General features: G+C 38.1%; 1 protein-coding gene across 1 annotated transcript in view; it reads right to left on the bottom strand.

Annotated features, from left to right (window-relative positions):
- Window positions 1-21635, bottom strand: part of ZDHHC17 (zinc finger DHHC-type palmitoyltransferase 17) — a 65973-nt gene extending 44338 nt beyond the window's left edge. Inside the window, exons 1-2 of the mRNA XM_062492047.1 lie at window positions 21573-21635; window positions 5051-5154 (exon numbers count right to left, since the gene is read on the bottom strand). Coding sequence (XP_062348031.1) covers window positions 5051-5154; window positions 21573-21635 — 167 coding nt within the window. The remainder of the gene's footprint in view (window positions 1-5050; window positions 5155-21572) is intronic.
- Window positions 21636-21871: the final 236 nt, after the last annotated feature.

Here is a 21871-nt window from a genome sequence, read left to right as displayed (position 1 = left end):
GAACTCATCATAACCGTTTACTAAAGATGCAGCACACAAGGTACAATTTTCTGAGTCTTCAATTTATTAGATTGTCAGAAGAGGTCTTAAGGATCTTGACAGATAAAATCTGCCTGGCAAAAAAGTTAGGAATTTGCAAAAATTTGCTCCTCTTCCTGCAAACAGCAGCCTTTCTACAATTTAATAAAACACTGAATCTGCTGCAGCTATGATTTCTTCAGCTCTGTCCCAGACGTGCAGCATCCTCTCACATACAACCTACAGTCTTGTTACATCAATTTGCTTCAGCTGACTTCCCCTTGCCTTCTCCAAAGGTTCACAACACACTGTTAGGTTAGAAAATTACGAAGTCACCTATTTCTGACACTCAGCATAATCACACTTGTAATGTTGTTATAAAGGGCTCTATGCCCTTGAAGAGTAATGGAGAGTAAGACTGAAATCCTCACAGGAGACTGATATATCAATCTAACAAATATTCAGCATTAGAGTGAATTCTAGAAGGTGATGCTCTAAACATCAGTACAGAGAATAACTAAAGCATATTATTGAGCTTGTCTTGTTCTGAAAGAAATGGGATTAGTCCAGGACAAAAATATCATTGTGCAAGCTCATTTTGCTACCACAGTCTCTAAGCCATTTCAATAATTAACCAGTAACATTTTATTTGTCATTACAGGTTAAACATATTCTGACCTTAATACTTTCAAAAACAGTACCCTACTGCCTTCTGCATTATAATTATGTAATCCATTTTCTATTACTCTGTCTACAAACACAGACTATTGAAAACAGACACTGACAGCTTTGCAGCACAATTAACATTAAATTTAGCCACAATAATAGGAAGAAATCCCTCTACAGTGAGCACATCACCATGCCAACAAAGAGCAGGTAAACCAGGAGCTCACTCCCTCATCTTGCGATCATTGTAACTCAAATCAAAGCTGTCTGAACTGGAAATACAATTAACAGAGAAACGATCTTTTTTCTTCTGTGAAATCTCATTCCCATGAATAATGGTAGTAAAAACTAAGAAAGCCTTTTACACATTGTCAAGGTTTTTGTGTTAACAGTAAGACAGTTTTCTTTTCAACAGAAAAGGTTAAACTCAAGAGCTGCTTAATAGACTATTAACAGCAGTGTTGAAAGACAAAAGAAATTCAGCTCTTAAATACTGTTCCAAAGCCCTAAATTGTCTAGACACTTGTGGCCATATTACTGATGTGGTTCAGGTACATTTCACTTTCAGCAATATAATCAACCCCATGAGCACAACTTATCAGGAATAATGGATGCGTACCTGTGTCACAGTCTGTCCACTTTCTCCTGTGAGTAGCTGAAAAGAGCCAGAAGTAACTGCTCCTTTGGCCAACCCTTACCAATTTAATATATTTCATACATACCATTTTTTATCAGTTACCCTAGGACTGATAAGAAAAAAGCATGTATCCAACAATTTTTTTCCTTGGTGAGATTCAACCTAATTTATATTTTATACTGCACTATTTCATAATGCACACAACTTCATTTTCAATGATCTCACTGAATAAAACTTAACAGAAAAGTTAATCTTGTGATAATGAAATCATAACACTTGAGCACAAGGAAATCAATCTTCCAGAGTCACAAAAGCACTTACTAATACCATAAATGTTTAATACCCATGTTCATAATGGTCATTTCACTTACTTTCAACAAAGCTGGAATTGGATCAAACTCCCTACAAGCCAAAGTGTCTATTCACTCTCAACAGAAGAACACAATGCAAGCATTAGTGTGTCTCAGATTTTGTTCTCCTAGTGACAGCACATCACATGCTTCTCTACCTGACAACTTCAGCTACTTCTCAGTTTCTCAGCTTAAAAGATTTAAAACAAAACAAAGGCAGCAACTTTGTCAGGTTAACACTGGACACTTCCCAAGAAATCATATTAAAAGTTATGACTGCTGCCTTGGCTGACAATGGGCTACTGCTTCCAGACAATAGAAACAGATGTACCCAAGATACCATCATTAAATTTAACTTTTAAATGACTTGTGATAGTCTTTTGTTTTTTAAACAACACTGCATTCCCTCCCTGGAGCTCCAATGAAAACTCTGAATATCACAGAGGAACAAAACCAAAGGCAAGCATGGATGATTTTTTTACTATTTCTCTGAAAATAGTTTTTCAAATACAGATGAGTGGCCTCTGCTTTCAGTAACACAGTGGAGACCTGCTATGAAGCAAACAATTTTGCTATAACCAAGTATAAGATGGCAAAAAATTGCACACGCGTTCTAACATCTGCAATACGAAGGGCCTAGATGGTGCAACTTTTAAAGCTACCTAGATGCTCTTGGACATGTTTACAACAAAGTCAGTGAAAAGTCTTCTTTATATGAATAGGTACCAAAACCAAACACTATGATTTTTACTCCAGCAGATGTTTCTGCAAAATAAATAACAGAGACTGACTATTTTTGTTACAAAATATGCCTAGGGCCCCAGGTCTTTGTGAGAACTTACAAGGAGCATAATGGACAAAAAATACAAATACCAATAAACTCTCTTCAATGAGCCAAACCACTTTCTTCTATACAAAATCTTAATGTGATTATAAGATGTTATTATATTTGTAGCTTGTACTGTATGATCATGTTAATTTGTGTCCAATCTACAGATTTAAGAAGATAAAACACTGAAAGCAGTTCAATAAGATATGAAGCAACACACAAATACTTATGGAAGCATGTGAGGAGTTTGCAAGCTCTAACCTCTCCTTGCTGAAAAACAAAACTGAGCACAGTATTTTACTAACATTGTTTGATTTCTCTGTAATCTAATAAAAACATGTCAAAATAGAATTCTAAACTCAAACAGCATATATGAAATATAGCTGACTTTTAAATGTTTTCATTGCATTTTTCTCACCATCATCTTTAAGGTTTAAGGCACTATGCTCTCAACTTTCACATATGTTGGAACAATAACAGTACCGATTTTTTCCAAAAGAAACTGGATTTGGAAAAAAAACCCACCCAAACCAAGAGACTGAAAGTAATTATTACTTTTTGTTAGAACTTGCTTCAACTTACTGACTTGCTTGGGGAAGAGTTCGAGGAGACTGAGTGGCCCTTTTTAAAAGAAAATATTTTGTGACAACATTCGTATACTAGCACTGAATTACAAAGTCAGGGAAAATCAGCAGATACCCTTTTTCTATGAATATGATGTAGCTGTTTGCATTTATAGAAGCATAACCTATTGCATGCATGTAGAAAAATAGGTGATCTTATAGTCTACATTTTGTCCTCAAATATTAACATTCAACAAGATTAGTGTATCTTTTCAAGAACACTGAATATAGCAGCAGCATTATTTTCATGCAAGTCGTATTTTTTGGGTTTTTTTTTCTACCTTTAATTTCAGAGAGCTTTCCCTTTATGACAGATATCTTTTATAACACGGCCTTCAAAACTTAGTAAATGCTTAAATAAAGGTGTGTCTGAGAAGACACAGCCTCAAGCTGCATCGGGGCAGTTTAGGCAACATATTGGAAAAAAATTCTTCACAGAAAAAGTGGTTCAGCATTGCAATGGGCTGCATGGAGAGGTGTGTTTAAAAAAGACTTGATTAGGCACTCAGTGCCATGGTTTAGCTGATAAGGTAATGTCAGGTCACAGCTTGGACTTGATGATATCAAAGGTCTTTTACAACCTAGCTTATTCTGTGATTCTGTGAATTCTCCTTCTAGTCAGGGAAGTGCTGTCTGGCTACCGTAACTTGATCATGTTGACAGTCCCCCTTCCCTGCAATAATGACCATTAGGTTTACAACACAATATTAAACTGCAGTCCTTGTGGTGAGATGTCAACTCTGAGCTGTTGGTTCTTGTATGAAGAAACCAGAAAAGAAGTGTAACAACTCAGCTGAAAGCACAGATCAACACAAATCTGAGGGTTAAGAGGGACAAAGATATTTTAGGTTTTCAAAAATGCAGTGAGCATAGAACAGAAATAGGTAACTTGTAAAACCACTTTTGCTGTCAAATATGCTTCTGTACTTTTATAAGAAGCATCTAGTTTTATACTGTGCCAATATTTTAATTTCTAAAAATACCCTAATGTGAGTATCATAGGTTGCAGTACTGCTATTAAGTATTTAGAGCAACAACAGCAGAGTCAGACATCTGTTTCAGGAAGCTAAACTCCTTACTGCTCAAAAACAAAAAGTGAAGGAAAGTACATATTGCCTATGCTTAAACTGGGCCTGTGTCACATGAAGAGCTGCAATGTTGCTTTTAGTTTAGGCAGGGGTTTTTTGCAAGAAAAAATGCATGAACAATCTTCTTGTAAGAAGAAAAAGTCAAATAGCTCTGCAAGATACATAATGGTTTAAGAGTTCAGATTAACAATACAATAATAAAAATAAATATCTTTAAGAACTATCTCAGCTCGTTGAAGAAAAGTGATGGTGGTGATGGTTTCTGAATGACAAACACTAGCAAACTAAAAAATAGTGTCATCACAACTTTCTCAAAAGTCTTGTAAATCAGTGTCGGCTAGAGGACTGTGGAACAAACAAATTTGTATAATACATCTGCATAAAGAAGAGCAATTAAATCCCTACTCAGTTTACTCCTACAGTCCTCCAGTACTAAACTTAGTTTCATAGTAGGACTGAGACTGATTCTGTAGAATCAAAGATAATGGAAGTTAGAGTCACATTCTTTCTAACCTAGAAATCAATCAAAGCCTTTGATCAAAGCCTTATGTTGGCATATAAATTTACCTATCATCACCTGGAAAATAAACATCAGTACCATTCTCTTTTCCAACAATCTGTCCAGCAACCACCTATATTTACAACTTACCACAATCCCTCCCATATTTCTTATACCATGATCATAAATATGTCATAACAGTTAATTTTGTAGAGGTTGTATCTGAAATCTTCCACTAATGAATTGAAAAACACAGTTTATCTTCCACTTTACACAAATAACCTGTTTTACTGTTTCTAACTGATGCACAGACAAATCTAACATTCAAAAATAAACTTACTGTGTGGCTTTGACAATGTCCCAGGTGCTGTAATCATCAATGTGGCTTTTCCGTCCAAGAGATTCACTGTATCCATGGTTGTAATGGCTTTGAGGTTTTATTTCCTAAGAAAGATAAACCTGCTTTTAGAACACCCAAATCAGAAAGTTTCTGAGAAAAAACAATTAGTTTTATAAGCAAAACTGAAACCACTACACAGTTCAATGCACTGCAAAGCCATGTAAATATAAGAGTGGTACAGTTCTACATTTTAGTAAGCAGGCCACCATATTTCCCAGTATACTTTTCAAGCACCTTACAAAAAACATGACTTGCAACCACAGGATTCATAGGATTCTGATAAATCCTACACTTTATTCCTACTTGCATTTTTACAGAAGGCTAACAAAAACTAAGAACAAATTTCTTTATGTAGTACTGAGTTTGGGCTTTTATTTTTTGGTTTGCTTTACTCTGCTTTTATAAAGGCAATATAACATAGGTAGAAAAGCTCTTTGCCATAAACTGACAAAGTTTCTCTCTGTTACTACAAATAAATGTTGCATTTCTAATAGCAGAGGTTATCTGTGGATGTTTAAGCTGTGGGTTTCAAAAGTAAATGGCATGATCATGACATGTTCTTTGGCAGATACAGCTCCCTGACTTAATTCTGTTGATGAAAGGAAACACTTCCAGGCTCAGTGCTTCCCTTGGTGGATTCTATATTCAAACACTATATTAACATATCACTAGGGCAGCAACACACCATTTTTCTTTACAAACACATGAAAGCTCAGCAAGCTGAAATTGAACAATTAATTTTGCACATCTTCTGGACAATTTTCTAAGTGCTGCAGATGCTATAGCTGACTGCCTCTGTGCACCAGCCATGCAATTCAGCATAGCTACATAAATCACGATAACTGCAACATGGGGGGAACAAGAAAAAAAAACAAAAAACAAACAACAAAAAAAAAAAAAACAACCAAAAAAAAACCTAAAACAAAACAAACAAAAAAACCAAAACAAACAAAAAAAAGGAGCAAGCTCTCTGCAAATTCTAAAAACGCATTTCAGTTGATTTCACTAAAATGTTTACTAACCATTTACCCCAACATACACTGTCACGAGAAGAATTATCTTTAATCTAAACTTGGAAGAACTCTTAAACACCTCATGAAAGGTGTTTAATTAAAACAACTCCAACTTCCACTTAGTTACTGAAATGAGCAATCAGCTAATTCATTATTATACTTCACAGATTTTAATTTTTTTAAAAAAATAAAGATAAATTAGTCAAGACATTGACAATGTAGTGTGCCTAACCTTCACAGGGATTCATAGTCACAAATCTCCACTACTCTCTCTCTCTAAAGATGTATGTTGCCCTGTTAGCTCCACTGACCAAGAGATGTATTACAGCTAGAGGGAGTTCCAATTGCCAGCAGGAGCAGGCCCCCCTATTTCTCAAGTTCTCTCAGCTGGGCAGTAATTTCTGCAAAAGAAGATGTCTGGCACAATGAGAAATAACTTCTCACTGTGCCCAGCTGTGGCTAGTGAGCCAAAGTGTTTTCTTGCTTCCTGGGGCATTAACCAGCTCTCCATTGAATGGACAGGACTTTAAGTGAACTGCCCTGTAACCCTTAGATGTTACTCACCTTGGCTGCTATTTTAAAATAACTATTTCTACTTTAACATTATTACATACATTATCTCTTTCAGAGAGGCTAAAAAAAAGTCTGAAATGCACATTTTAAGTATTTTTAAACTTCAACATGCTGAAGTACCACTTAGGTTGAAGTCTAAAACCTCTGGCTATCAGTTACAACTTCAGAGCAAAATATCAAGTTGCAAATCTGAAAACTCTTGGTATTTACTTACTTAAAAACTGAGTAACTTCAGTTGAGCATGTTTGTATTCATTACGTACAATACACCTATTCCAGACAGGAGGAAAACAAATTCAAGTAAGAATTTCTAATGCATTAAGTACATTTTGTTGCACTAAATTAATATAGTAATTTATATAGTTGGAAAAATTATGAAAATCTATACACTACAAAAAACTTTTAAGAAACTGAAGTACTAAGAGCTTTAAAACCAGAACACAGTTAATACTGATGACTAGTTCAGCAAGTCTTCATTTTCTAAACAGACTTCTGCATGAGTTTTCTTCAAAAAACCTATTTTTTCCATTTCACACAGTACCTAAGTGATCAGCAGATTATATTTTTTTTTTCTTTTCCACAATGTTATTCTGCAGCACTTAATTTTTCTTCCCTAGCCTGAAAAATTATCTAGATGAACCAATTAAGCATTGCCAGCCCAGCAGGAAGATTGCTCTGTTCCATCTCCACAGGACAGACAACCTAAAAATGTAACAGGGCATCTGCTGTCATCTAAATCGTTTGTGACAACCAATCCTTTCACAATTCAGAAACATAGCTTTTCTTTGTATCTGAAAAAGGCAAGAACTTAACCAAACCTCCTTCTTCCCCAGCTACTCGATAAACCAAAGATAGATAATTTATAGAGAGAGCTGAGTTCATATTCTATGTTTAGAAATAATTGAAGCAATTCCTAAAAATCCCCCAAGTTTTACGAACATCACAGCCTCCAAAATCGTACTTCTATACCACAGTGTAAACTGCAGAAAAAAATATTATCTGAGATGAGCCTGAGAAGAAAACACAGACACTGCTCATTTCGGAAGTAAATCTTTAACAGTAAATCACAGCAAAGCATATAAAAATCTGAATTCTCAGCCAATATAGTCAATTCTCTACAGCATGGACACAGATTCCCAATCTTAGACTCAAGACTTTTACTCATTATTATCTATGCAACTTGACTGCTGAATGCTGGCTCATAGTAACATGCTGGCTACTTCAAATGCCATTCTATGGAGTTAACTCTTACCCGGCATTATGACTGCCTGGTTTATGGCTGTAATTTGCAGAGTAACCTCTGGGTTCCTAAGCCAAAAAGCTATCAGGAATTAGAAGAAAACCTGGATTTTGTGAATCACAACTGATTCACCTGGTGATAGGTGATTTGGACCAAGTCAGTGCAAATAATGCTATTAACACACTATGCTTGGCTGACAAGGCAAAAATGAAGGAAGCAAGGTAGCAACTAGGAACTGAAGATAATTGTTTCAGGGCTCTGAAATTCCCATGCAGGGCTAGGGCACTGGAATATAAATGCAGAAGAACAGTTTTTCCTAATTATTCTACAAAGAATAATTTAGAAAGAAATAACAGAAGACTAATCCTAAGACAACGAAACACAGGTTTACACCACTAATTGGGCAAGTCACCAATAACAGGAGAACTTCTACTTCAGGCTGTCAGTTGACCCTTAGACCTGCAATGAGTGAATGCAAACCAGGTATCTGCTCAAGGGGGCACACTTCCCATTTCTAAACTTTCAGCACAGCAATTGAAAAGACTGCCATTTAAAAACCTGTCGGTATTAAACACAACCTCTTTTTATATGCATTGCTATCACAGACAATGGTTTCAGCAGGCACAACCATCAGATAGTGCTGTAACACACCCAGTCACCTCTCTAACTGGACAGCAGGCTGCCTGAACAAAGCTCCCTGTGCCCAGGTATCACACTGCCCGCTCAGCCCCAGCAGGACCCAGCAGTGGGGCTACACCTGGGGGAATTCGCCCAGCGTGGGTCATTTTGTATCAGCAGCTAAACTAGAAAGAAATCACATCTAGGACATTTACACAGTATCGCCTTTCAGAGTTAACGAAAAATTAGTAACAAAATAGAGACTACTTCCTCCATCTTGCTGGACAGAAGAGAAAGCTCAACTTTTAAATTCTACAATGACCTAGATTACCTGCCTTCCATTATTAGAGGCACAAAAATAAGCATTAAAAAGTGAAAAATTTTGAGTATAGGCTTTTAAGTTCCCACTTAAAAGAATGAACCCCCCCGAAATTCATATACTCTCACACAAATTTTAGGAATATACTTTAAATTCTTGAAACTACTGTGATTTTTAAACATATGATATGACAGATTGATAATAAAGTAGCAACGTAACATTTTGAGCCTAGAGTATAAACTGCATTCACAAATGGCTTCAACATTTCCCAAGTGTTAACATGTTTTCCCTTTTTTGATGAAAATATTTATTCCAGGAAAACTTAATTTTTCAATGATGATTCACTGTCAAAAAACCTTAACAACCAATTAAAAGATGAGAAGTTAATTGAAACCTAAGTGCATTTGTTTTTTGCTGTCTTTATCTTTAGTGACAATGGCTCTTCCCCAGCTGAGTCAGGAAAACCAATAAGAAGGTAGCAGGGTAGAGGCCTGATGTCGCTGATCTAAAATGGGCAAGTTGCAAACACTAGATTTCTAGTTGTTTCATCCTGTTTCAAGGAGCCATTTTCAAGCAGGACTTGAGCCAACACCGTTACCTTTGCTAAAAGAGAAAGGTCATTCCTCTGCCCACTCTTCCCCACTGCTTGTGGTTCCATGCTCCTGCTGCCTAACTCAAGCCAGCTTTGGTAGGTGGAGCTGTGGTTACACCACAACCCACTCATTACAGGGGGGTGGGGTCAACAAGAAACAGATAAAACTCAATCTTTTAGTAGGACAGAAGGCTAAATCTGTTTCTTCTGTGAAAACAAAGGCTCCAGAGCCACTGACAGAGGGAAAGCAAGCCAACAGAAGGTAGCAGGAACATTCTTGCACCTGCTAATCGTTAATTTGGACAAATAATCACGAACAACACACTTCGGCTTTTAAATAACCAAGAAGTTGAGCTGATACCTTGAAGAAAATCATTATGCTTAGAAATTGCTAGAGTTGGCTGGTATGGAAGGTTACAAGAAAGAAAAATTTTGCTCATCTGTAAGAGTGCTATTTGCTTCCCCCATTCCTACCAAGGATCACTTCTTCTAGATGAGCTTCCCACTTCTGTAACTATCCTTTTAAGGCCCTAATCACTCATATGCATCTGTGACTATTTTGTCATTACTCATTAGTCAGAAAATGTGCAGACTGCTTGCACAGATGCACAAGTAATGCAGTGTAGAAAAAAAACACAAAAGAGAATAATGCTTTAAAAACAACAACAAAAAAGACATGTTTTGGTAAGAAAAAGAAACAATACAAAAAAAAGCAAACCTCCTCCGGAAAACAGCAAGATGGGGAGAGAGAAGATAATTCAAAATACAGAATACAACTCCAAAGGAAAAAGCACAAAGAACAACAGAGAGGAGAGGGGAAAGCTGTTTATTCTAGGAAGCTCAGGTAATATTGGCATTTCCAATCAGTCCTCCTCACAAGCAAACCCATAATAAAGTTATGCTCATTTCCCCTCAGTACTCAAAGCTTTTAATATTTTCCAATTAAAAAGCCTAAATGAAAAAAGCTTAAAGATTCTTAGAACAGTATTTACAGAAAAAATAAGCAGTTATGCATGAAAGAATAAGGTGACCAAGACTGAATTATTCTGAGATAGCAATTTCATAATTCACAATTAAATATAGCAGGAGGATATGAACAGGTCAGTACGCCTGCTTGGACATAAGGAAGGGAGGAAAGAACTGCTGCTCACAGCTGCCACACATGGCTCTGGTAGGCATTAACAGATGGCTAGGTATGCTTTTCCTTCAACATTATGCAATGTTGCTGCAAGGAAATAATACCATGATCAAAATCAGACACTCAAATTCTGAATGGTGACCAAGATCATTGAGACTTAAAGAGAAAATACTAACAGATTTTAAAATAAAAGCTTAGAAATAGAAGTATTACCTTTCATAAAATATTCTATACTATTGCACCTATTTCTTAAGAGAAACAAAATAATTTCTTTTTTAATTGATGACTACACTCCATATCTGGCTGCAGTCAGAGAATCATCATAAAATTGGAAGCAACTGCAACTGTTTCAGTGAAGCAAAATAATAATCCTCATGTATGTGTGTTACATTTAGCAGGCACTACTGGAAGTTATTATTAAAGAATTCCTTCCCCCATATTTGGGTGTTCAGTTTCCCTGTTTTTAATTTACTATAATATAGTGCTTTATAGTTTGCTCTCCCAATTTTCCTCCGACTTTTAAAAAGGTGCAAGAATCTCGAACAAATTTATATATAGTTATTTGCATATTATAAACACCCACATTCATTTATATACACAAAGACTAGTCAGTCACTTACAAACTAATATTAATAGAAAAATGCTCCCAAAATAAACACAAGCAAATCTATCAAACACAAGCAACAACAAGGAAGATACTGCTAGTATTTTAGTTTTTTTAATGAAAGAGCCTCTTCCAAAGTTAATGGTAACTCTCCTTCCCCTACCTCTTTAGCTAACTGTGCAATTCACAAAGTCACAGAAACAGAGGATAAAATTTGTTAGTTTTACAGGCATAAGAAGAGTAGCTTTTACTTCTGTAGAAACCAGTTTCTCCCAACATTTACTACAGCTACAGTTAATCTAGTTGTTGACTGTCATCAAGTGGGGACAGTCTGATCCTTCACCTACTCACACAAACACCTAGGCCAGAAAGTTAAGAATTCTCTAGGGCTATGTAGGTTGATAACTTTGAGGAGCCAGAGAGTTCAGCAGCTATGAGCTGCTAGATTGTCTGGACCAGGATGATTCATACACCTATTCAGTTTAGCTAACCCATGCCAGAAAATTTCCACCTAAACCAGACTACATTCTCTATGGGAGGGGAAAAAATAAGCACGTGCCATACCACTTATTTTTTTAGCTGATCAAAATATGCATTTAAAAAAACCCCTGGTGTTTGGTTTGCAAATAGATACTATCAGACTTGCCTTAATGGTTACTCCTTAACCATTAACATCAGGATACTCCCTGCTCCTATTATAGCACTAAATTACACAAAATGAGTATGACATGATAAAATAAGCTTCTATTCAATGGCATATCTGTTAGTGTTTTCCATTACTTTTTACATTTTACTGCATTTTGTGAAGTCTGTTCAGTTTACCTCCTACAATTTTGGTCTAATTGCACAGTTTCTCGATGCACTAGAAGATGCATTTATGAAAATCCCTAGAGAAGCTAATTATAGAATACATAAACAAGGTAAATAAATCTGTGCCTCATACTCAATCTCTTTTTAATCAATCTGTAGTTTAAATTGACAGTGTTTTCTTTAAAAAGTGGTGAAATACGATTGAGGAAAGCCTCACCTCAAACACCATAAATCAGTCCCTTTTGCTGCTACAGATTTCCACCCACATGCAAGTCAGGCATCACACTGAGAGCATAATCCTGCATACTCTCCAACATAGATCTGATTTTTTACATAACGAGTTAGAGATGCTCAACTAGAGCCCTTAATCCAACCACTGGGTAGAGGTCAGAGCTCATGTGATTTAAAGCACAGCTGATAATGGTAAGTTTTGTTTCTTCAAAATAAGCACCCACAACCAGTCAACTGTTTTCTAGCCATTTCCTTGAAGATGCTCCTAAATGAAACAGTTATACTTTAGAAAGATAGCTTCACAAATACGCTTTTCAAGAGGCTTTGTATTTGCACACACAGCATCAAAAGTGCTATTTAACAGAGCTACATTGACTAGCATTTGTAAAGGTTAAAAAAATTAAAAGTTTAAAGTGCTGTGGTGTAAAGCTCACTATAAAGCTTTTGTTTAGTCAGCAACTTACATTAACATGTACAAGTAGATTTCTGGCTTTCTTTTCAAGGAGCATTGCATTATGTTCTCAGCCAAAAATCTCAGGTCTTTGGCAAAAACAGAACTATTCTTTTTCCAAGTGATTTACACAGATCTGGGTCTCACAATACACAAGTTAACAGAGCCATCAACCTAAAAAAAAATCCCTGAAAGATCTAGCATTAAGAGTCAGTCATGAGATTAATGTAAAACCATTTACATATTTCACTCTTTTAAAGTATTAAACTTCAAAAATGCACCCAAGTATGTGTCTAACTCAATACTGTTACTTAGCTACTTGGAAAAAAAACAGTCCTCTTTTTAAAATACACAGAAAAGGATATTCTTAAAAGTCTTTTTTGAAGGCAAATAGCTTTTCCATCAATCAAGAATTAGATCACCAGCAAGTGCCCACAACAGAACGAGCAGTCAGCCTAGCTACAGATGTTCTTCTCTCCTTGGAGAGAAAAAGTTAGTACAAGTTGTGTTCAAGCCATTAAAAAAAAAAAAAAAAAAAAAAATCTATTCACCATTCCCATCTCAGCTTTTTAGCAGCCAATGGAGCCTGACATCAATAGCCAACAGAGCAAACTGTCATTCCCACTTTCAATAACCAGCTGGTTAACCCACCACAACTAGGAAGTGCACCAAAGCTGTTTCTAGTCATGCTAATAGACAATCTCCTGCAGCAAATGAGACAGCTCAGTGAATACATGGTCTAACACTGCAGAAGGGTCCCATCCTCTCCAATTCCTCACTTTTCAAACCAGGACTGCCGGCTCACCATCCACCTTCTGTGAGTGCTTTAGTGCACTTGACGTGCCCATGAGTAGGCTTAGTGAACTTGGCAGAAGGTTACTCACAGTGGGTTTTTTACTGGATGCATTTTCTACTGATTACTTCCCTGAACTAGCTCATTCTGGGAGCAGACAAGCATCACTGGCATAGGAGTGTAGCTGGAAGCACCTAAATCACCATCAGCTTAAGACAAGCTAAAAGTGACCTGGAATCAGGCAGGTGACCACACTCCTGGTCCTGGCTGCACCTTCTCAATTTCCTCCTCTGCTTTCTCACAAGAGCACAGTAAAGGTGTCAGATTAGGTAACAGACTCACCAAGCATCTACCACCCCAAGTCACCTACTGGCCACACAATTGCAAGAGCTCACCCCAAGAAGGGTGAGGAGCTGTGTCTGGGCTCCACTATAGCTTGAGATCAGTTTAAACTCAATCATAAAAATTACATCCTTCAGAGCCAGCAATGCAAGTGTTCTCAGAGCCTGTTCTAATGTCCTCCCTCTCTTACTACTGCGCTCCCTCCTTCTTGAATCACCTTCTCCTGATCTTAAGCATCTTTCCAAGCTCTGACCACAACATGCCCACTACCCTCCACTTTTGGTACCTCCTCCCTTACAGAGAGAATCAAGGACACACTTCTACATACCTCGGGGTATCCTACAAGTGTAGAAAGAAATTACTAGATTTCAAAATTGCACAAGGCAAATTGTAATCTAATATTACACCACAAACTGAGCGTGACACACCCAAGGATTCCATTCAGCCAGACTCCCTTTGACTTCAGAAAAAAGCTTTCTCCTTTGCTCCACAGTCTCATTTGTAATATATCCCAGCGTTTCCCTCTGCTACAAGGATAACATGAAAGTCAAATCTTTATCTCATACCATCTTTGAAAAGCCAGAGGACAGTGTCCATGCTGAAATACCAATTACTGAGACTGCTCCTATCTAAACTTGCCAGTACCAATGGCAATGTTGTTCAGTTTTCAAGCAAACAGCACACAAACATTTTCCTCCTTAATTCTGTAAATTTTCTTCCACATTCATAAAGACTCATTACTTTCCTAAGCAAACAGGCAAACACAGTGAAACAAGCACTGTTGAAAGATGAATCTTCTATGAAATCTGAGAGAAATAAGGCCTGTGATTAATAAGTAAAGGCAAACTGAATCAACACAAATTTGGGTAAAACCAGACATTTATCTCTTATGCATTAAGAGATAAATTAATAAATTAAAGGATGTCGCAAAACAAATTTTTAACTTTAAAATAAATTACTGCCCAAATCAGAAGAAATCCAGAACAGAAATTGTAAATAGTTGAAAACTAGTTTAAGTGTTTTACCAGATGCCCAAGAAGCCACAGTTTTATCATTGACAAAAAGACCAGATGGTGAAAAAATGCACCGTTTCAAATGCAACTATAACAAAACAACTATATTTAAAAAATCTCGTAAGAATGGCAAGTGAAGCATTGGCAATAATCATGACAATTAGAAAAATACAAAAAAATAAAATGCTAGCAAAAGGATACAATACCTCCCTATCCCTAGAAGGGCAGGCACCATCCTAGCAATAAAATAAATTAACAAAAGCTGTCAAGATTACAAAGAATGATAGAACTGTCAGTAAAAACACAAACCCACAAAATTTGAAAATGTTCAGTAAGTGCAGAATAAAGTCTGGCCAGAAAATTTAAATTGCCCCAATAAAATGCTTTCTACAGAACAAGTATTAAACTTCTGTAAAATACAGGTTGTTTGGGTCAACCATATAGTCCAAAAGATGTAAATATTGCTATTCATTAAGCCAGCAGATACTCTTGCAGTCTGGATACAAGATGACATGGGTTACAAATTGCTGCCATTTAAAGTTACTGCTTCCTTTTCTAGGTTTTGATATAAAACTGACACAAAAGCAAATACTAACAATATAACAGACTAGCAAAGACTAGTACCATGGCTTCACAGGAAATTAAACTTGTCACTTTCATTTGATAAATTAGTAGCAATGGTCAAACACAGTTAATGTCCAAAGTGTTGGGGTTAGTACTGTCTGATTAAGAAACTAGAATACAATGGAAGTTAATGTGGTCTGTCCTGCATGTATTAAAAAACCACAGGTGAGCAATCTTTATTCTTATGATTTGCTCTGTGACTATTATACATACTCTCCTAGTTAAGGAATATGCTCCAAAAAAACCCCCGTATTGTTTTTTTTCAGTAGCTCCCATTTGAAACCCCCTGAGAAGTGTCAATATGATAACACTAAGCATCCTTCAGAGGCTCTATCTTGACCCACCCTCTTTTACCATTGTCTGCATCCTAGAAGTAAACAACAGAGAGAATTCCTACTGGGAGGGAAGGGCAGGGAGTTCGTGGAGAGAGAAAAAGGGCAATAACTAATACTCTCTTTCTGATACAACCTGGGGAACGTTGGGACAGGTGAAATTAGGGTTTTTTAAATATCAACAAAAGCAAAGTCCGATCTAAAATAAAGATCTATCTGAGAAACTACGTCGAAGTGATAGTCATTATCTGAGTACAAGTTTCCAGGGTGAGACAGCTCCCAATAAAACCAGTACAAATATACGTATGGGGAGCAATGAGCAGGAATCATAGGACGGCCTTGGTTGGAAAGGACCTTGAAGCCAATCTAGTTCCAACCCCTCTGCTGTGGGAAAAGATACCTGTCACTAGAGTTCAGAGCCTCATCCAGCCTGGCCCTGAAGAATTCCCAGGGATGGGTCCTCCAGAGGGTGTTAACTGCCACAGCTGAGTGACTGCCAGAATAGTGCTCTGCTCCCAAGTTCCCTTCATAGCTACTGCACTGAGAGCAAAGCCACCAAAACACAGAATGAAAGAATAAACAGAAAACTCAAAAGGGTCAGGAGGAATGCATCCCATAACAGTAGTGTAGGGATCTGATAATCATCAGCATATTAAATAGATACACGAGACCTATATTTGGATAGATATCTCACCAGATGTAATGAATAGAAATAAATTAAATTCAGACTAGAAACATGTTTAAGTCTTAAACAGACTAACTAAATTTGAGGGCAACTTCCCCAGTTATGCAATATGACCTATTACCATAGGATTTTCTTTTTTACTTTATAATTAGTACTCTGGCAGTAAAAAGAATTAGTTTAAAAAACTTCAGCCTGTGATATAAAGTTGGATTAGATCTGCAGTCCTCTCCATCCTCAACCTCTAAAGCTACCCAAGATACACAAAGCAAGGCTCAACCTTCTATATCAAGTATGCTAATTTATCTGAGACTTCACAGTTCTGTTGTCCTTTCTAAGCAGTATAATATAAGATCAGACACCCGATCTTTGAATAAGCCCACAAATGCAAGACTAGTCTTCAGATTAAACAATAAACTAAGTCCTGTATCTGTACAGGGCAACTAAGAACAATCTGCACTCCAGTACAACCCCAATGATATCTACAGAACTACACAGAGAATAGAGCTGGATGGTAAAGTCAGGCCTTTCACTGAAATTTTAAACAGAAAAAGCTAGAGCAAAGACATTTACAGTAGGTTTACTTGTTTTCTTCAAACCACCATCAAGGAATACAAGTATATATGCTTCTAACTTCCTAGTATAATTGAACCACAAGGAGAGGAACAGAGATAAGAATGATGGCTTCCATCTGGAAAAATTCCTGTCAAACAAAGCCTATAACCATTAAAATTGCTTTTCAACTTTGCAGGAAGATTCTTCTTGGACAAGATTTTTTAAATGCCAAGAGATGTCAGTAATAAACAGTAACCTCCATCTTTCTCAAATATATCCCACACCACCTGACAATGCTAAATGCACTACACTGAAGTAACAATCCAGATCCTCCTCCCCAGTAATAATTCTTACCATTTATGAAGAGATGCAGCTCTCAACAGCTGCAATACCTTTGGCAGTTAGAGCCATACTAGGCACACATCTAGAATATTTTTCAAATACAAACGAGCATTACAAGCAAAATCCATTTTCTAAGATTCTTCTCCTTCCCTGCCCCTTGAATTTCAGAATAAAACAACCAAACCTATCATCATCTACCACAGAATAGTCAGGAATTCACTTTTATTTAGAAGATCCGAGGAATTTAAAGTCATTAAATGTTGGCCTATCAAAATAATTTAATCAGAGGACAACATAATCAGTATGAGAAGCATTCCTATACCAGGGCAACTCTGTATAAAGAAAGCAGAGCTTGCTATTCTGTCACGATCAGAAACATGAACACTGTGAGAAGGAAACAAACCAGCAGGGACCACTTAGCCCAGTGTTACTCTGCCACTGCAGGGTGCTCTGCATCCCCCATAATGGAACTACCATACCACACTGCAGGTTAACCAATGCCATGTCCACTCTGAGACCTACACCCATAGGGCTCCTTTTGGTCGACCATGCACTTCCCAGTCCTGCTAAAGAATTCATGTACATGAATCAGAGTCACTCCAATACAGTCTACACTCCTCTACATTCACATATTTGACACACCACTCAGTTATCCATTTGTGGAATTAAAAGACTTGCATTTGGTCTACAGAAAGATTGCTGAATTGCAGCTGAAAACATCAACAGCTGGATAATCCACCACTGGCCTACCTCCTTCATTACCATGATTACATATCCTCAGCATTTACCACTTGTGCTTTTCAACTTGATCCCGTTCAACTTCACTTTCCAGTCACTGAACCTTGTCAAGCATAAATTGAATAAAGCACTGGATTTCAGTAAGAAAATATTCACATGGGGGGGGGGGGGGGGGGGAAGATACCTCCTACTTTTTCAGATAATGTGAACAGGGTTTTTGCAGGCCTTTTACTATAAGGCATTAATTTAAATAATTTTTAATTCTTTCCCATACACTATTTAAAAATAACTTCAAAAGACAAAACATCATTAGCATTACCACATATTCAGGCAAAAATCATCTCCTTGTTCTTATACATTTTTAAACAACGCATTATATTGAGAACTTCTGCTGAACTGCTTGTTTATGTTTGTATCCTATCAGTCAATAACTTTTGGGATACAATCCCATGCATATGCTCCTTACCTTCAGTGCGCTACTTTGAATATAGCTGCAATAAGGAAGGTATGCCTTGCTTTACCAGCATAATTTCATGTGAATTCTAGATGGTTTTGTACAGTTCCATCCTCCCTGCTTACCACCCAACCATCTTGTTTGTCTGCAAGCTTTATTATTGACAATTTTGATATTACACCCAAATCATTAAAAAAAAAAAAGACTAACTCCTCCAAGACCTCCAGTAACAAGGAAATTCAGCAATAATCCTAACAACTATTTCCAAGATGTATCAGTTAGCCAGCAGTTCTCCAGGCATTTTTCACATACGATAAGATCATTCTACAAGTATCACATGTGCAATTAATATTATTTGTTGTACTTCACCACTAAAATTATTTTCAGAAACTTTGTAGTTCTACTAGCAATCTTACAGCTACAAAAGTGGGATCTATACTGTCATGCTAAACTGAACTTGTCATAAAGCAGAATAAATATCATTGGAAAGAAAAGTCTATTACTTAAGTTCAGCTTCCATTCATGAGGGAGGGAGCAAGGGAGGCCCAAAAACTCAGTCAGCAAGGTACCACACAAATAGCACTCCCACCATACATTTCCTAAAGCATTCATATTTCCATCAGTTTCTACCTCTTCTTACTGAAATCACTGAATCACTTTAAACTGAGCCCTTCATGACATGTATTTAACTAGTGTTTCACTATTCCTTATAACCTCTTTCCTACAACATTAATATTGTATTCATATTATTTCATGGCAAAATGCAAAGCCTTAGAGACCAGATAAAAACAAATATATACCTTAAAAAAAAAACAAAAACAAAAACAAACAAACCAACCCCAAAAACTTCAACTAATTTGAAAGCAATCCAAATTGGTCAATACAAAAAGATAGTAAGAAGCAGAAGTCTCATAAAAAGCATACAAAACATACCTTAAAGAGATAACCAAAAACAAACAACAGCACCACCATGAAACAAAAAAATAATTAAGATTTTGACAGCTCCTATAAAAACCATCAGTTTTAAATGTATGCAAATATTGAAACTGATTAGATGCTCCAATATCACTACTTACATAAGGACATAGTGGTATTTTCTTAAAAAGTGGAAATCACCATGTATTTAGGCCCCTGACCCTCAAAAACAACTGAACTCAGATGCACTGCATTGTTCAGTGGGCAAGTCTGTCACAATACAGCTCTGCTATGGCACACAACTCTTAAGCTTTTAAGACAGCCTGGAGCGCCTGCTAACAGCCAATCTGTCTCACCACCAATATGAAAAACATCCTTTTTTTTTTAAAGCTTATCTGTACAAAGACTTTAGGGAATAAGGAAACACTCACTGAAATCCATGCAGACACTATCTTGTGAGTAAGATCTAGCCAGACCCTCAGCATTTCTGGAAAAATCTAATAAAACTCCCTCCAAACTAGCAATATTTATTGCATATTAAAAGATTCCAGTTGATGCTATAGCACACAATATATATTAACTTCATTTCCCATCTTTTGTGCACACATTCAACTTTATGGATCAAAGGAACAGTATAAAATTCTACCAGACTAACTAGCTAGACTACCAATTTAAATGGAGAGATTTTTGTTACTTATGCAGTAGTTACACAAAGTTAACAAACACTAGTCTTCAATCTTTAAAACACAATGGACTTCTGACATGCTGTAAATGCTTATCATTCCATTTCCTAGTATTAAATTGCCTATCTAAAGTTTCCACAAGTTAAGAACACTTTCTTTCAAAGAACATCGATATCCTACAGTTTGGATCACTATTGAAAACTTGTGTCACTTCTGAAAAATCATGAGACACTGCTACTGAGGGTACTGCACTTAGTCCGACTCCAGTTAGGCTGAAAAAACATATAGCAACAGTCTACACACATATAAAATAAATCCCCCCCCCCCAAAAAAAACCAAAACCAAAACAAACAAACAAAAAAAAACCGAACAAAAAACAAACCCCCAAAACAATAAAAAAAACCCCAAAAACTCAGAAAAATATCAATAAACTTACCTGGGGTTTATTGTTATCTAATGACCTTTCAGAAAAGACTGGTCTATTCTAAAGTCTTGAGCACAGTTTAGAGAGGTAGAGTAGGTAAGGCATACGACCTAGAATATAGAGGCCTACAGACCCTTTTCAGTCATCAGTTAAGCTAACAGACTTTTAAGATACTGTTTAAGGAACAGATACCATCTGTTTATCAAAAACTGGAGCCTGACATATGCACTTATCTGTTTTGTAGGCTGAAAAATCAATTCTTACAGTCCTTAACGTATCAGGTGACAAGTCCATATGTAAAAGCTTTTCTAAGCTATTTAAAATGCATTTCAAAACAATCATACTAGTCCTCAAGAATACAACATGCTGCTGACGGTGGGCGGCCCAACAGAAGGGCAAACGAATGGCACGAAACGACCTCTACATGTTACCTGTAAACATTTCTCCCATCGTCAAGACACTGGAAAAAACAGACCGCTTGCTTTCACGCCACACGGGGAGCGCTGGGCTGGATGGGGCCAGCCCCGAGCTGAGCGTGAGCTGCACACCAGTGCCATCCAAACCCAAGGGGAAACACATTCCTCCGAGCCGCTTTCCCCCAGGCAACCGGGCCGGGGCGGGCGCTGAGCCCCGAGCGCTGCCGCTCAGGGGCCGGTGTCGCGGCACCACCCGGGGCGCCTCTGCCCCCGCCGCTGCCTCGCCGCCCGCCCCGGGTGCACGGAGGGCTGCCAGCGGACCTCTCCCCGCCACCCGCACCCGCCTCCCGGCCCGGCCCGGCCCGGCCCGCCGCCGCGCACACACCCAGGCCGGCGGCGGGGGGCGGCGGCGCACCTCCCGCCCTTCGTGCACCCCGCCCGCCCGCCCGCCCGTTCGCCCGCCGAGGCCCGCTCCCCACCGCCCCCACGGCGGGACGCCGTCCCGGCCGCGCACCGAGCCCGGCTCCCGCGCCCCGCTCCCTCCGGGCGGGCCGCTCGCACCTCCGGGTGCAGGATGGGGACGCAGCCCGCCTCCTTCTCGTACTCCTCCAGCGGCGCCGCCATCTTCCTGCGAGCCCCGCGCCCGCTGCATGCCGGGTAGTGCGCGTGCCCGCGGCGGCCCCGCGCGCCACCGCTTCCTCTGAGGGCCCGCGCGCGGGAGGGACGTGCCCGAGTATTGCTGGCAGTGGGGATAGGTTATTTCTATATGTGCATATCGACACACGCACTCCGTGTTTTATATAGGGTGCGTGCGTGCGTATATGCATGTGCACCCCCCATGCTTTTGGAAATACCAGTTC

The sequence above is a fragment of the Cinclus cinclus genome, chromosome 4, assembly GCF_963662255.1.
Source record: "Cinclus cinclus chromosome 4, bCinCin1.1, whole genome shotgun sequence".
Lineage (NCBI taxonomy): Eukaryota > Metazoa > Chordata > Aves > Passeriformes > Cinclidae > Cinclus > Cinclus cinclus.
This window is presented reverse-complemented; position numbering and strand designations above follow the sequence as displayed.